General features: G+C 44.5%; 1 protein-coding gene, 1 long non-coding RNA gene and 1 pseudogene across 2 annotated transcripts; 1 reads left to right on the top strand and 2 right to left on the bottom strand.

The window, feature by feature from the left end:
- Nucleotides 1-915: 915 nt before the first annotated feature.
- On the bottom strand, nt 916-5550 carry LOC106998327 (uncharacterized). The gene is made up of 4 exons (XR_001444776.3): nt 5413-5550; nt 5094-5260; nt 3168-3444; nt 916-2909 (listed from the first exon to the last, which is right to left on the bottom strand). It is a non-coding gene; the product is annotated as an uncharacterized LOC106998327 (long non-coding RNA).
- Nucleotides 5551-6512: 962 nt separating this feature from the next.
- LOC707476 (ATP synthase, H+ transporting, mitochondrial Fo complex, subunit C1 (subunit 9)-like) lies at nt 6513-7075 on the top strand. The gene has a single exon (XM_015138387.3). It carries the CDS (start codon nt 6546-6548, stop codon nt 6951-6953), a length of 408 nt encoding a protein of 135 aa, XP_014993873.3. The 5' UTR covers nt 6513-6545; the 3' UTR covers nt 6954-7075.
- Nucleotides 7076-12796: 5721 nt separating this feature from the next.
- On the bottom strand, nt 12797-13504 carry LOC100423578 (UPF0711 protein C18orf21-like; annotated as a pseudogene).
- Nucleotides 13505-16708: the final 3204 nt, after the last annotated feature.

Genomic DNA, 16708 nt, shown 5'->3' with positions numbered 1-16708 from the left:
TGACCGAATCTAGCCACCAGAGGTAAGGTGTAGGTAAGTAATTTGGGTAACATTGTGGTGTCTTTGAATACTGGGGACTTCTCTGTAGCCACATCCAACAGCCTTCATCATTTTTCTCATTAAAGTTTGAGCAGCCATCACTGCCTGAACAGATGCAATGCTGAATTAGGCTGCTTGGCTTTAATTCCTACTTTACCAGCACAATTCCCTTTGCATGGGAAGTGCCTCCAAAGGGGTTGGCCTTAAGGGCTGTGCCCAGATGGGTCTCCTTGTATGTTTATCATGACATTTCTCATCCCATTAATAACTGCAGCACTCAGTCCTGGTAGTTCGAAGACCCTGACACTTGCCCACCTGCAGGCCTGAGCAAAGGAACAACACAGGAGAGGCTCTTTTGCTAATTTTTGTATTGCTATTATAAACACACCAAAAGATTTTAAAAAGGAAGAAAAAGAAGAAACACAAAGGAAGGTTTAGTGTCTAAATGTCACAGAAACACCAGGGGTTTAGTCTAGGTTTTGCTGCTTGCCACACAGAAAGCCAATCACTGAGACAATGAGTATTGCCAAGGAGGAAGGCTTTCATCAGGTGCTTCCGCTGAAGAAATGAGAGATCAGTCTCAAATCCATCTCTCTGACCAACTAAAATTAAGGGTTTATATAGCAGAGAAGAAATGTAACTTCATGCACAAAAACAGGAATTAGGGAGGGCTAAGGAAAAGTTCATCCATAGGAAGTAGGTGGTCACTTATGCAATCATGATAGATGAGGGGTCTGGTGTCTCATTGTCCAGATGTAGTGATCTGGTAAGTTTCACTTCCTGGATAGTATGTGGGAGACCTGATGGTTGGTTTCCTGAGAAAGGAACTCACATAAGAGAAATGTAACTTTCTTAAGTTTCAAGACTGGGAGGGTAAATTTCTATGTTTATTCAAAAGAAACGATTAAACATCAGTTCTATGGGACAATTAGATGGGTTTCATAAATGCGATCTTAATGAGTGTGCCACTTATCAGTGTATTACTGCTCAGCTTAAAAGCGACTCTGCTATTTGCTCTGTGTTAACCTGCTGGACCCTATAAGCGGTTCTCCTTAACAGCAAGCACTTTGTTAGGTTTTGTCAATAGAGGGTGCAAGAAGGACACTGCAAGAAGAAAGGACTTCTGGCTCTGATTCTTCCATTCATGTGACCCCCAGGCAGGAGAAGCACTGAACAATATAACAACTTCTCTGTGGTGGAGGTATGAGGTACCTGCAGGCCCAGATCCCCTTTGCCATCAGGTGCTCCCGTCACCCTTGCCTCCCAGCTGCTGTGACTCTGGGCTGATGGACTCCACAGCTGCCCTGTTGCTGGAGAACTGCCCTCAGCCACATAGGAGCTGCCTTGGACCTGCCCTGCCCAGGAGGCTCTGCCACATTCTCATCCATCTGCCCCTGGTCTGATGACTGACTCACAGGAAAGGAAAAAAAGGCCATCCCCCTCTTCTCAAAGGTACTAACTCTGTGTGGCCATTTGTGTTCCAGAGCACCTTCATGGGATTGAGAGGTGACAATGTGCTAGCAGCCCTCGCTCTCGGTGCCTCCTTGGCCTTGGCGTCCACTCTGGTGGCTCTTGAGGAGCCCTTCAGCCTGCTATGGCACTGTAGGAGCCCCTCTCTGGGCTGGCTGAGGCTGGAGCCGCCTCCCTCTGCTTGCGGGGAGATGTGGAGGGAGAGGTGTGGGACTGGCGGGCAGCTCCACCTGCAGCCCCAGTGAGAAATCCACTGGGTGAAGCCGACTGGGCTCCTGAGTCTGGTGGGGACTTGGAGAGCTTTTAAGTCTGGCTGAGGGATTGTAGACGCACCAATCAGCACTCTGTGTCTAGCTCAGGGTTTGTAAATACACCAGTCAGTACTCTATGTCTAGCTCAAGGTTTGTAAATACACCAATTGGTACTCTGTATCTAGCTAACTCTGTGTCTAGCTAACCTAGTGGGGACTTGGATAACTTTTCTGTCTAGCACTCTATGTCTAGCTCAAGGATTGTAAACACACCAATCAGCACTCTGTGTCTAGCTCAGGGTTTGTAAATACACCAGTCAGTACTCTGTGTTTAGCTCAAGGTTTGTAAATACACCAATTGGTACTCTGTATCTAGCTAACTCTGTGTCTAGCTAACCTAGTGGGGACTTGGAGAACTTTTCTATCTAGCACTCTGTGTCTAGTGCAAGGATTGTAAATGCACCAATCAGCACTCTGTCAAAATGGACCAATCAGCGCTCTGTAAAATGGACCAATCAGCTCTCTGTAAAATGGACCAATCAGCTCTCTGTAAAATGGACCAATCAGCAGGATGTGGGTGGGGTCAGATAAGGGAATAAAAGCAAGCTGCCCAAGCTAGCCAGCAGCAACATGCTTGGGTCCTCTTCCCCACTGTGGAAGCTTTGTTCTTTCACCCTTTGCAACAAGTCTTGCCACTGCTCACTCTTTGGGTCCGCGCTGCCTTTATGAGCTGTAACACTCACTGCGAAGGTCTGCAGCTTCACTCCTGAAGCCAGCAAGACCATGAACCCAGCGGGAAGAGCGAACAACTGCAGATGCGCTCCCTTTGAGAGCTGTAACACTCACCACAAAGGTCTGCAACTTCACTCCTGACAGCGAGACCACGAACCCACCAGAAGGAAGACGCTCCAGACACATCTGAACGTCTGGAAGAACAAACTCCGGACACCCTATCTTTAAGAACTGTAACACTCACCGCGAGGGTCCGCGGCTTCATTCTTGAAGTCAGTGAGACCAAGAACCCACCAATTCCGGAAACAGGATTAGAGTGAAGACATGCAGCTGAGACCACTTTCTCACTTAGCTTTAACCTCCATGCCATCCTGCATTCCTCACTCTGCTTCTCCTGAGAGCATCCACCAGTGAAGCACTGAAACAAGAACTTTCATCTCAGGCTTTGGTTCTTGGGAACCCAAATACATTTAAAGCTCTAAGAGCATGGCAGAACTGAGCAGAAAGAAGGGAGACCCTCAGGGCGGGAGCAAAGAGGACAATGGGATAAGACAGAGCTAGGACAAGAGCCCTGTTCCTGTATCCCAAACTCAGCAATCACAATTTACTTCTCCTGCTGTGGAAGAGTGAGTGCAGTGAGAGGGAGAGGCAGGGGTATTATGATTGTGGAGCTCACCTCAGCTGCAGGAAAGAGAACATCAGGAAAGGGGACGAAGGATCACAGTGTCTAACAATGTGACACTGTTGTATTCATTTCCTAGGGTGGCTGTAATGAAGTGTCACCAACTGGATGGCTTAAAACCATGGAAATGTATTCTCTCACAATTCTGGAGGTTAGAATTCCAAAACTGAAGTGTCAGTGGGGACATCCTTGACTCAGACACATCACTCCAGTCTCTTCCTCTGTGATCACATGATGTTCTCCCTCTGTGTCTTCACATCATCATGTCAACCTAAAAATCATCCAAAGGGTCAGAATCTAGTTTAAAAAGTTTGTGCAGGCCTGGTATAGTGGTTCACACCTGTAAGCCCAGCACTTTGGGAGGCCGTAGTGGGAGGATCACTTGAGCTCAGGAGTTCGAGACCAGCCTGGGCAACATGGTGAAACCCTGTCTCCACCAAAAATACAAAAATTAGCTGGGTGTGGTGGTGCACACTTGCAGTCCTAGCTACTCAAGAGGCTGAGGTGGGAGGATCATCTGAGCCCAGGAGATTCCAGGCTGCAGTGAGCCGTGATCATGCCAGTGTACTCCAGCCTGGGTGACAGGGGAAGACCCTGTCTCTAAAAACAACAAACAAACAAAAAAGAGTTTGTTCAAATGCAAAGTTTGAGGACAGCTACTCAGAAAACACAGATTCCAAAGAAGGAAAGTCACTGTTCTGAAGTGTAGAAGTTTAGGATCATTTAGACAAAAGATAGAGAAGCATAACAGAATTTCAGTATCTTTCTACATGAGGCTTAGCGCATAGTTACAATGATTGGATTCGTTGAGGTGGTCTTTTTTCTCAGGAAAGGCATATTTAACATTCCACACTGAAGAGGGAACAGTTACGGGGTCTTCTGCGTCATTTGGTCTGTTTTAGACATGGGACAATGAAGGAAGCAGTTAATCTATAACAAAAACCAGTGATTGGAAGGGGAGGGGCCTGGTTTCTGGTCTTTTCTAGTCATTAATGGAACATTTATGGAAAAGTTAATCTATAATCTAAGAAAAAGAAGTTGTATGTTCTGTGTCTCAGTCTCCAGGGCTTAACTTACCCCTGGGCGTAATAAATATAGAGGAGCCTGAAATTTTATTTTATTTTATTTTATTTTTAGATAGAGTCTCTGTCACCCAGGCTGGAGTGCCGTGATGCGATCTCGGCTCACTGTAACCATCTCAGGTCAAGCAATTCTCCTGCCTCAGCCTCCCGAGTAGCTGAGATTACAGGCATGCACCACCACGCCCAGCTAATTTTTAAAATATTTTTAGTAGAGACAGGGTTTCATCATGTTGGCCAGGCTGGTCTCAAACTCCTGACCTCAAATGATCCGCCTGCCTCAGCCTCCCAAAGTGCTGGGATTATAGGTATGAGCCACTGTTCCTGGCCTACAGTATTTATTTATTTATTTATTTATTTATTTGATGGAGCCTCATTCTGTTGCCAGGCTAGAATGCAATGGCATGATCTGGGCTCACTGCAACCTCCGCCTCCCTAGTTCAAGCAATTCTCCTGCCTCAGCCTCCCGAGTAGCTGGGACTACAGGCTCACGCCACCACACCCAGCTAGTTTTTGTACTTTTTAGTAGAGATGGGGCTTCACCATATTGGCCAGGATGGTCTCGATCTCTTGACCTCATGATCCGCCCACCTCAGCTTCCCAAAGTGCTGGGATTACAGGCATGAGCCACCATGCCCAGCTTACAGTCTTTTTATAAGGACATCAGTCATATTGGAGTAGGGGCCAACCCTACTCCAGTATGAATCTTTACTAATTTCATCTGCAACTACTTGTTTCCAAATAAGATCATATTCTGAGGTACAGGGGGTTAAGTTTCCATCATATCAATTCAACCCATAACAATTCAACCCATAACAACTGCATAGGTCAAATAAGATACCTCTCAGGTTCAGATTCAGCCAGAGGGCTGCAGCCAGCAGATGCAGGTGTTCCTCCTCTGTGTTTCTGTGGCACCTGTTTGTGTGCAGAATGCCCATCTCTATCACAGCACCAGCCACAGTGTACAGCAATCATCAACCCACTTTGATTTCCGTTAGACTGCAATGCCTTCAAGAAAAAAGAGTTTGTTCAAATGCAAAGTTTGAGGACAGCTACTCGGAAAACAGATTGCAAAGAATGAAAGTCACGGTTCTGAAGTGTAGAAGTTTAGGGTTGTTTATTTAGACAAAAGATAGAGAAGCATAACAGAATTTCAGTACCTTTCTACATGAGGCTTAGCGCATAGTTACAATGATTGGATTCGTTGAGGTGGTCTTTTTTCTCAGGAAAGGTATATTTAACATTCCACACTGAAGAGGTAACAGTCACGGGGTCTTCTGCGTCATTTGGTCTGTGTTAGATATGGGACAATGAAGGAAGCAGTTAATCTATAACAAAAACCAGTGATTGGAAGGGGAGGGGCCTGGTTTCTGGTCTTTTCTAGTCATTAATGGAACATTTATGGAAAAGAGTTAATCTATAATCTAAGAAACAGAAGTTGTAAACATGTTTTGTGTCTCAGTCTCCAGGGCTTAACTTTCCCCTGGGCGTAATAAATTTAGAGGATCCTGAAATTTTAACCCTTTTTTTTTTTTTTTTTTTAAGATAGAGTCTCACTCTGTCACCCAGGCTGGAGTGCCGTGATGCGATCTCGGCTCACTGTAACTACCACCTCCCAGGTCAAGCGATTCTCCTGCCTCAGCCTCCTGAGTAGCTCAGATCACAGCTGAGATTATTTGGTTTTGCATCCTCAATGCCTGGTTGTAAAATCTTCCACTTAGGGTTCACTCACTAAATGCTTGTGGAATAAAAGTAGAATGCTTCCACTTTTGTCAGAGACGTGTGAACCAGAGCAACTCCATCTTAAATAGGAGCTAGATAAAATGAGGCTGCGACCAACTGGACTGTATTCCGAGATGGTTAAGGCATTCTAACTTACAGGATGAGATAGGAGGTTGGCACAAGATACAGGTCATAAACACCTTGCTGATAAAACAGGTTGCAGTAAACAGGCTGGCTAAAACCTACCAAAACCAATATGGCCACGAGAGTGGCCTCTGGTTATCCTCACTGCTGTACTCCCACCAGCACCATGACTGTTTACAAATGCCATGGCAATGGCAGGAAGTTACCCTATATGGTCTAAAAGGGGAAGCATAAATATTCCACCCCTTGTTTAGCATATCATCAAGAAATAACCATAAAAATGGGCAACCAGCGGTCTTCGGACTTCAGGGCTGCTCTGTCTATGGAGTAGCCATTCTTTTGTTCCTTTACGTTCTCAATAAACTTGCTTTCAGGGTGGGGGAAGCTGAGAGTTGAGACCAAGGGCTAAAGCTGGGAGACTGAAAAAATGCAGACTACCGGGGCATTACTCATTTCTCCAGCTCTGATCCGCTGTACCAGGGGTCTAATCAGGCCTGTGTCTGCCTCCTTCCTGAATAGCCCAGTGAATTCATCTAAACAGCCTTCCTACAGCAGCTTCCCACTCCAGGTGGCCAGACGGGAGTTCCAGACCAGTGTTGTCTCCCGGGACATTGACACAGCAGCCAAGTTTATTGGTGCTGGGGCAGCCACAGTTGGTGTGGCTGGTTCAGGGGCTGGCATTGGAACGGTGTTTGGCAGCTTGATCATTGGCTATGCCAGGAACCCATCTCTCAAGCAGCAGCTCTTCTCCTATGCCATTCTGGGCTTTGCCCTGTCTGAGGCCATGGGGCTCTTCTGTTTGATGGTCGCCTTCCTCATCCTCTTCGCCATGTGAGGCTCCATGGGGGTCACCTGCCTGTTGCCGCTGCGACTCCACGCCATTCCTGGTGTTGGGGTGTACTAAGCTTTACCATTAAACACAACGTTTCTCTAAAAAACAAAAACAAAAACAATAAACTTGCTTTCACTTTATGGACTCGGCCTGAATTCTTTCTTGTGCAAGATCGAAGAACCTTCTCTTGGGGTCTGGATCAGGACCCATTTCCTGTCACACTTTCATGGAACTGTGGTGAGTCAAGAGCCCAGCCCACTGGCATGATTCAAAAAGCATTAGCTTCCATGCCTTGGTGGCTTTTCCCCTTTGAAGGTGTGAGACCCATTTGGAACCCCAGATTTGATACGAAGATTATTTTGAGCTGAAGACATTTGAGATTCAACAGATGCAGAAAGAAACCTACTTGGAGCTTCTCTTATCTGACTTCAAGCAGAAACCTCTGAGAAATGAGGACTGCCATAAATTCCCTCATGAGGTGGCTTCCACTCCCAGGAGAAAGAGTACATCTACTATAAATTACCTCTTCTGGGGAGTTTTATGGCCCCAAAGAAGCTGGAAACACCGCTTGCCTGTATAGGCAACATTATCACAAATTTTCTTATCTCCTATTTGTTCTCCTAAAACTTCATTTGTCTTTTCTAAAGAAACCTAATTGTTTTTTCCCATAGAAGCCTTTTCGCCTCCCTCCTATTCCCCTGCTAATTTAGGTATATAAGCCTTTAACTTTAACCATTTGATAAGCCAGCTACTCCTTTTATTGGCTTCTGGGTGCATACAAATAAACCTTTTTCTCCTGTTTTTTTTAGACGGAGTCATCTTGCTCTGTCACCCAGGCTAGAGTGCAGTGGCACAATCTCAGCTTACTACAACCTCCACCTCCCGGGTTCAAGCGATTCTCCTGCCTCAGCCTACCGAGTAGCTGGGATTATAGGTGCCCACCACCACACCCAGCTAATTTGTGTATTTTTAGTAGAAACAGGGTTTCACCATGTTGGCCTGGCTGATCTCAAACTCCTGACCTCAAGTGATCCTTCTGCCTCGGCCTCCCAAAGTGCTGGGATTGCAGGTGTGAGCCACTGTACCCGGCCGCTTTTTCTCCTGTTAATCATGCGAAGAATGGTATGATTACTATTACTCTCATCAGCTTCTAGCAACTTCTGTGCTACAGAAGTTGAACCACAGGAGTCCACAGTGACCCTGTCTCCTTTACACATGACTAACAAACAGCATATTTAAGTGCATTAATATTACAAGAAAAACCTGGAATTGTTTAGAAAAATGTTCCCTCAAAGTGGGAGGGAGCCAAGAGATAAAAGAATTTTATTTGGAAAAGTCCAGCTTGGCAAGTAGATGTGTTTGTTAAGATTTACATACAGGGCACTCTTGGACAGCAGCAGGACTGCTCTAGAGATCTGTGCCACCTCCCATCTCTAAACTATTTGTAAGCTAATTTTCTGGCTCTTTGCCTACTGTGTTTGAGTGATGAGACTGTTTTTCTTGGTAGGTTCTCAGGGATACCTGTTCCTCAGCTGCACACCATGGCCTTGACTCACCACCTGGTCTTCAAGGTTCAAGCAGTAGGCGTGCACCCTTCAGTAACCTGGTGTGGAACCCATCACACTACAATTAAAATGTGTATGTGGAAAGAATGCATCCCAAAGGGTTAGCATGAATTATTTCCTGATGAGGAAACGTTTTCATGAACCTTTTTTTTGGCTTTTCTTTCTTTTCTACTTTTTCGGCAGTGAATATTAATTTTATGATAAGAAAGCTCATTCCTCCCAGTAAATATTAATTTTAAAACAAAAAAAATTAAAAGTTACAAGACAGCAATATCCTCTAGATCACTCTTTTGCTAGTATTTTTGTCTTTTTTAACCTTCAGTTCAGATTTGACATTGCTGTTGAAGCACTTACACGTGTTCAGCATTCCTTGCTCTTTGGATGGCTATGTAGGTAGCAGAAGGGAAGGTCTTTCTTTGGGATTTTGCAGTCTCTGCAGGGGTCCAACATTTGCTTCCCAACCTGAATCAGAGCTTATTTTATTTTAGTGTTTTGCATCTGCACAGCTAATCACTACTTGTTATGTAAGCTCAGCTATGGGAATTTTTATTAGGCATAGCTCCTATTCATGAAGGATAGAATAATTTTTTAAAAAAGAAATTAGTACAATGGTGTAGGGAAGAAAGAGTAATATTTTTTCCTTGCTTGTTGCAAGGTTCATGGCTTACACCCCATAACAAAAAACAAATTAACAAGAGAAAAGTGTAACAAATTTATTTAACCAAAGTTTTATGTGACATGCAGCCTTCAGAAATGAAGACCCCCAAAATGGAGGAAACTGTGTATTTTTATGTTTAGGTTTGATGAAAAGTGGATACTTATGGAGAAACATGATTGGATAAGGGGTATGATCTAACAGTAATAAACTGGGGGACTTAACAAGGGCTTTGTGTTCAGATTTATCTTGGTGTCTCCGTGTCTTCATTCCATTTCTCTGGCTGTCACATGAAGGTCTTATAACTGAGAAACAAAAAAGAAATCCTAAGTCCCCCAACTGACTGAATGGACACTCTTTTGGCCAAGAGGACCTCAGAGAAACCTTGAACATTGAGTTCCTGGACATGACAGGATGGAAAGTCAGACACACCTTGTATTAGTTCATTTTCATGTGGCTAATAAAGACATACCTAAAACTGGGAACCAAAAGAAGTTTAATTGGACTTACAGTTCCACTTAGCTGGGGAGGCCTCAGAATCACGGTGGCAGGTGAAAGGAACTTCTTACACAGCAGTGGCAAGATAAAAATGAGGATGAAGCTAAAGCAGAAATCCCTGATAAACCCATCAGATCTTGTGAGACTTATTCACTATCACAAGAATAGCATGGGAAAGACTGGCCCCCATGATTCAATTACCTCCCCCTGGGTCCCTCCCACAATACATGGGAGTTCTGGGAGATACAATTCAAGTTGAGATTTGGGTGGGGAGACAGCCAAACCATATCAATCCACCCCTGGCCCCTCCAAACCTCATGTCCTCACATTTCAAAACCAATCATGCCTTCCCAACAGTCCCCCAAAGTCTTAACTCATTTCAGCATTAACCCCAAAGTCAACAGTCCAAAGTCTCACCTGAGACAAGGTGAGTCCCTTCTGCCTATAAGCCTGTAAAATCAAAAGCAAGCTAGTTATTTCCTAGATACAATGGGGGTACAGGTATTGGGTAAATACAGCTGTTCAAAATGGGAGAAGTTGGCCAAAACAAAGGGGTTACAGGGCCCATGCAAGTCTGAAATCCAGCAGGGAAGTCAAATTTTAAAGCTCCAAAATGATCTCCTTTGATTCCAAGTAACATCCAGGTCATGCTGCTGCAAGAGGTGGGTTCCTATGGTCTTGGGAAGCTCCACCCTTGTGGCTTTGCAGTGTGCAGCCTCCCTTCTGGCTGCTTTCACAGGCTGGTACTGAGTGTCTGTAGCTTTTCCAGGTGCATTGTGCAAGCTGTTGGTGGATCTACCATTCTGGGGTTTGGAGGATGGTGGCCCTCTTCTAACAGCTCCACTAGGCAGTGCCTCAGTAGGGACTCTGCATGGGGGCTCTGACCCCACATTTCCTTTCTGCACTGCCCTAGCAGAAGTTCTCCATGAGGGCCCCATCCTTGCAGCAAACTTTTGCCCGCACATCCAGGCATTTCCATACATCTTCTGAAATCTAGGCGGAGGTTCCCAAACCTCAATTCACAACTTCTGTGCACCTGCAGGCTCAACACCATATGGAAGCTGCCAAGAATTGGGGCTTCTGCCCTCTGAAGCCACAGCCTGAGCTCTATGTTGGCCCCTTTCAGCCACAGCTAAAATGGCTGGGACACAGGGCACCAAGTCCATAGGGTGCACACAGCACAGGGACCCTGGGCCTGGCCCACAAAACCGTTTTTTCCTCCTGGGCCTCCAGGCCTGTGATGGGAGGGGCTGTGTGAAGGTCCCTGACCTGGCCTGGAGACATTTTACCCAAGGTCTTGGGGATTAACATTAGGCTCCCTACTACTTATGCAAATTTCTGCCAGCTTGAATTTCTCCCCAGAAAAAGGGTTTTTCTTTTCTATTGTATAGTCACCCTGCAAATTTTCCAAACTTTTATGCTCTGCTTCCCTTAAAAAACTGAATGCCTATAACAGTATCCAAGTCACCTCTTGAATGCTTTGCTGCTTAGAAATTTCTTCCGCCAGATACCCTAAATCATCTTTCTCAAGTTCAAAGTTCCACAAATCTCTAGGGCAGGGGCAAAATGCTGCCAGTCTCTTTGCTAAAACATAACAGGAGTCATCTTTGCTCAAATTCCCAACAAGTTCCTCATCTCCATCTGAGCCCACTTCAGCCTGGACCTTACTCTCCATATTGCTGTCAGCATTTTGGGCAAAGCCATTCAACAAGTCTCTAGGAAGTTCCAAACTTTCTTTTTTTTTTTTTTTTTTTTTTTGAGACGGAGTCTCGCTCTGTCGCCCAGACTGGAGTGCAGTGGCGCGATCTCGGCTCACTGCAAGCTCCGCCTCCCGGGTTCCCGCCATTCTCCTGCCTCAGCCTCCTGAGTAGCTGGGACTACAGGCGCCCGCCACCGCGCCCGGCTAATTTTTTGTATTTTTAGTAGAGACGGGGTTTCACTGTGGTCTCGATCTCCTGACCTTGTGATCCGCCCGCCTCGGCCTCCCAAAGTGCTGGGATTACAGGCTTGAGCCACCGCGCCCGGCCGGAAGTTCCAAACTTTCCCACATTTTCCCATCTTCTTCTGAGCCCTCCAAACTGCTCCAACCTCTGCTTGTTACCCAGTTCCAAAGTTGCTTCCACATTTTCAGGTATCTTTTCAGTGATGTCCCACTCACTCTACTAGTACCAATTTACTGTATTAGTTTGTTTTCATTCTGCAGATTAAGACATACCCAAAACTGGGAACAAAAAGAGGTTTAATTGGACTTACAGTTCCACATGGCTGGAGAGGCTTCAGAATAATGGCAGCAGGTGAAAGTTACTTCTTACGTGGTGGTGGCAAGAGAAAAATGAGGAAGAAGCTAAAGCGGAGCTGGGCGCAGTGGCTCACACTTGTAATCCCAGCACTTTGGGAGGCCAAGGTGGGCAGATCATGAGGTCAGGAGTTCAAGACCAGCCTGGCCAACATAGTGAAACCCTATCTCTACTAAAAATATGCAGAGATAGGGTTTCACTGATGCAGGAGAATTGCTTGAACCCGGAAGGTGGAGGTTGCAGTGAGCCGAGATTGTGCCACTGCACTCCAGCCTGGGTGACAAAGCTAGACTCCATCTCAAAAAAAAAAAAAAAGCTAAAGTGGAACCCCTGATTAACCCATCAGATCTTGTGAGACGTATTCACTATCACAAGAATAGCATAGCATGGGAAAGACTGGCCCCCATGATTCGATTACCTCCTCCTGGGTCCCTCCCACAACACCTGGGAATTCTGGGAGATACAATTGAAGTTGAGATTTGGTGGGGAGACACAGCCAAACCATATCATGCCTCATTATACCCCCTCCCTCGCTAACCACCATTAGAATTTTTTCCCTAAGGAGTAAACAGAAACCAGCCCTTTGGAAAGATTCAGTCCACCCTTCGTTTAACCAACACCCTGACACTGACCGTCCCTTTTGCAGTTTCCACAAAACAACAAACCAGCATTCCTTCATGATAAGAGATCACCAACCATGGGCTGGTTCTTTTTTGTTGTTGTTTTTCACTCAGATCAAGTTTCCATGTGTTCAAAAAATAAATAAAAGTTTAAAAAGTTGTCTCACTAACTTTAGTTTTAGAACTGACTGACATGAGGCATTTCTTATTGTCAAAGTCCACCCTTCAGAGAAGATAAAGAAATTTCTGAAGTCTACCTATGGATTCTTTTGGGATTCATTCTGACTAAGGAATAGTTTTTACAAGAAAAACCTGGAATTATGTAGAAAAGCATTTCCCCAAAATGGGAGGGAGCCAAGAGGGAGCCAACATTTCATTGAGAGAAACGTTTCTTTGTTTTGCTCACATTCTTTGAGGAGCAAGAAGATACTAACTCTCCAGACGTAGGTGTTCTGAAATCAATATTGGGCTCTTGCCTTTGGAATCAGACATCTCATGATTTGGGTTTGCAGTCCTTCTCTTTGGTGTCTTCAGGCTGAGTTTACTTGTAGGAGTACTAGGATTGCTCCTCAATGCTAATAGAAAGCTTCTGCTCTTACCATGATGTTTCACTGTTCTGTGGCATGTTTTACAAGTAATCAACAATACACTTTTGGAGTCTCTGAACTTTTTCACAATTTTTGCTTCTTTAAAACTGAGTGTATAATTTCATCCTTCTCGATTAATCAGTTTCTGTATTTTGGGTGTCAATGTGGCTTTGGGTTTGAGACACACTCAAAAGTTATCCAGAATCAACAACTGCAAACAGTATGGACATGTTTCTTCAAAAGTGCTCTTATCATAGGAGATAGCAGGCTTGGCCCTGGCAGCTGTTGTGCAGTTCCTGCTCTGAAGCTTCAAGGTAGTGCTTCTGTGTCATGGCCGTCACTGCCACTTCCTTGTCACAGGGACCTGGTGAGAAAACACGGCACCAGAAGTTGGCTTCTACCATGGGGTGGTTCTTGCCAGCGTAAGGAGGATGTGCAGTGAGGATTTTCATGTCTCAGCTTCACATTTTTTTTTTGGTTTTTTTGTTTTCTTGTTGTTCTCATTCACTCTGTTTCCCAGGCTATAGTGTAGTGGCATGATCACAGCTCACTGCAGTCTCCCCAGCTAATTTTTGTATTTTTTGTAGAAATGGGTTTTGTCATGTTGCCCAGGCTGGTCTTAAATTCCTAGGCTTAAGTGATCTGCCCATCTTGGCCTCCCAAAGTGTTGGTACTACAGGTTTGAGCCAACACATCTGGCCTGTTTCACCTTTTGACATCAGAGGCCCAAAAACTTCACCCTGGGATCATGCTAAGGCCACCATTTTTGAACATGGGTCTCATGGAGAGGTGTAAGGTAAATGGATGTGCTTTGGTCAAGAGTAGGCCGAGGCAGACATGCAGGCCAGCATGACTCAGCAAGTTTGGAGCACAGGCACACAACTCCACTTGTTGTATAACGCATGTGCGTAAGCTTATACTTGGCTTAAAGCCACTATTGTTTGTAAAAGCTACAGCTGCCCTGCAGACACTGTACTGGGGCATACACTCAGAGGGAGAGAGTGAAGCTCCTGACCCTGTAGGGAGAGCCAACCATCTTGCAGATGGACATGGGGGGAGCCAGAAACCAGCAAGTGTGCCATGGAATGCAGCTATAAGTGCAGGAGTGACAAGAGCTGCAGAGCTGACTGCTGAAAAGGGATGCAGCTGGAGCAGACAGTTGAGACAAAGGAACAGTGTAAGAGAACTGCTGAATAAAACCATATTTTACCTGCCTACAGCCCCCTGAGTGTTCTTTCAGCTATCTGCCACCCATCCACCCACTCCCCTTGGACCTCAGCATGGGCTGGAACCTGACACTTGGTGTGACAAGAGGCATGAAGGTCAATTGCACATGCGTTTCTCATTTTATAAATATTCATGACTCCTCCTATAGCTTATTGAATATGTATATTTGGCCACCCACTTCAGCATAAATTCCTGTCTTATTCTTCTCACCCTTGAAGTGCTTGTTCCTGGCTTCTGATGGGAGATTATGCTTTTCAGCCTATCAAAATGGCCACTTGCAGGCTGCAACCGTTTATGAAAAATAAAGCTCTTCGTTCCATACTTATGAACCTCATCATTCTTCAGTTGCCACTTTTTTTAAAACAAAGGTGATTTTAAGATCACATATAATTTATTTGAAAATAGTACTAATATATATTATAATTTGGTCTTTAACCAAATTATAGTAGCTTTCTGAGCTAGTATATAATAGTTTTCTTTTTTTTTTTTTTTTTTTTTTTTTTTTGAGACGGAGTCTCGCTGTGTCGCCCAGGGTGGAGTGCAGTGGCCGGATCTCAGCTCACTGCAAGCTCTGCCTCCCGGGTTTTTACGCCATTCTCCTGCCTCAGCCTCCCGAGTAGCCGGGACTACAGGCGCCCACCACCTCGCCCGGCTAGTTTTTTGTATTTTTTTAGTAGAGACGGGGTTTCACCGTGTTAGCCAGGATGGTCTCGAACTCCTGACCTCGTGATCCGCCCGTCTCGGCCTCCCAAAGTGCTGGGATTACAGGCTTGAGCCACCGCGCCCGGCCAATATATAATAGTTTTCTAAGAACATTTATATATATGTTCATTTATATGTACATTTCATTTCTTATATATAATAGTTCTTTAAGAACATTTACGTAATATAATAGCTTTCTAAGAACATTTAAACTACAGAGAACTTGATCTTAAACCAATCAAGATTAAATAAGAAAATAAGAATAACTTTGTGTTCAGTTTCCTCATCTGCTAAATGAAAAGAAAAAGAAAAAGAAAAAAATAATAATTTGGTCAAAGAGCCCATCATGAAACCATGAAGAAATGTGTGTGTCCGCATCTCTGACAGATCTTGCGCTTTAACCATTGTAAGTAAAATGGCATTTGTTTGGGCAATATAAGTAAAAATTTTTTTAAAAATCTCCTATTTCAGAAAACTTCTCTACAAAGAGAAGAAAGAAAACAGTGCTATGATTAAATAAGCATTAAACCAGAATGTGATGCTCAGCTCAGACAATCTGCTAAAGAGATTGCAAGACAGAAAGAAATCCACTGACATACAGCTAGCTGGACATAACCCATCACATTAGGCAGGTGATTTGCAAATTGGAGTCAGGTGATAGCCAGTTAGCCCATCTCCTCCCAGGAGACTGGGAAGATAGGGTGTTATCTTCCTTGATGATTACCTTTCAAAGAAATGACTCCCAGGTCCTTGAGAAAACATTCCTGAATCATGAGCCTGGAAAGAGGCTTATTTAGCTATTTAAAAGACTTACATACATTTGAAAAGGGCTGAGAGAAATTCTTAAAAAAAAAAAGATAGGGCAAAGTAGAGAGGTGGGTCTCTTATTTTCAACAGGAAGAATTAAGTTTCTTGTTCACCATTACACACACTCTGGGGTTAGTTAATCAACTGAATTCATGTTAGATAATGAGGGATAAAAGGTAATTCAGCAAATGTCAAGGATACAGTTTTCCTTTTTGGCAAAGCAGCAGAAACATACTCACTTTCTTAATTGCCTAGGCCAGGGTTTAACCTTAGCACTGTAAAGGGGAAAAAATATCTTTCCTTCCCCTCATCTTAGGTTCCTTGGCTGGGGTGCCCTGTAGCAAAAGATAGATTAACAAGAGAAAAGCATCCAAATTTACTTAATATAAGTTTTACATGACAGAGGAGCCTTCACAAGGAAATGAAGACCTAAAGAAATGGAGTAAACCTGAGTATTTTTATGCTAGGTTTGATGAAGAGTGGACAGTCATAGAGAAATATAATAGAGCAAAGAGTATGATCTAATGGTAGTAAACTAGGGGAAACAGCAAGTCTTGCTTTTCAGATTCTTCTCTGTGTCTCTTTGTCTTTGAAAATAAGGATGTTCCATTTCTCCTGGTGTACGGAGGGTACCTCTCATATATAAGGTCTTATGATCTGCTTCAGGGGAAGTTCAGAAAATCCTTTCCAGGTGCCTTTCCTTTTCCTTCTACTTTCCTTCCCCTTTTCCTCTCCTCTCCTCCCCTCCCCTCCTTTGCTCCTCCCTTTCTCTCCGCTCCCCTCCTCTCCCCTCCCCTCTT

The sequence above is a fragment of the Macaca mulatta genome, chromosome 5, assembly GCF_049350105.2.
Source record: "Macaca mulatta isolate MMU2019108-1 chromosome 5, T2T-MMU8v2.0, whole genome shotgun sequence".
Classification (NCBI taxonomy): domain Eukaryota; kingdom Metazoa; phylum Chordata; class Mammalia; order Primates; family Cercopithecidae; genus Macaca; species Macaca mulatta.
This window is presented reverse-complemented; position numbering and strand designations above follow the sequence as displayed.

Coding starts and splice junctions, on each gene's coding strand:
- LOC707476 (XM_015138387.3), top strand. CDS start 6,546: ATGCAGACTACCGGGGCATTACTCATTTCTCCAGCTCTGATCCGCTGT.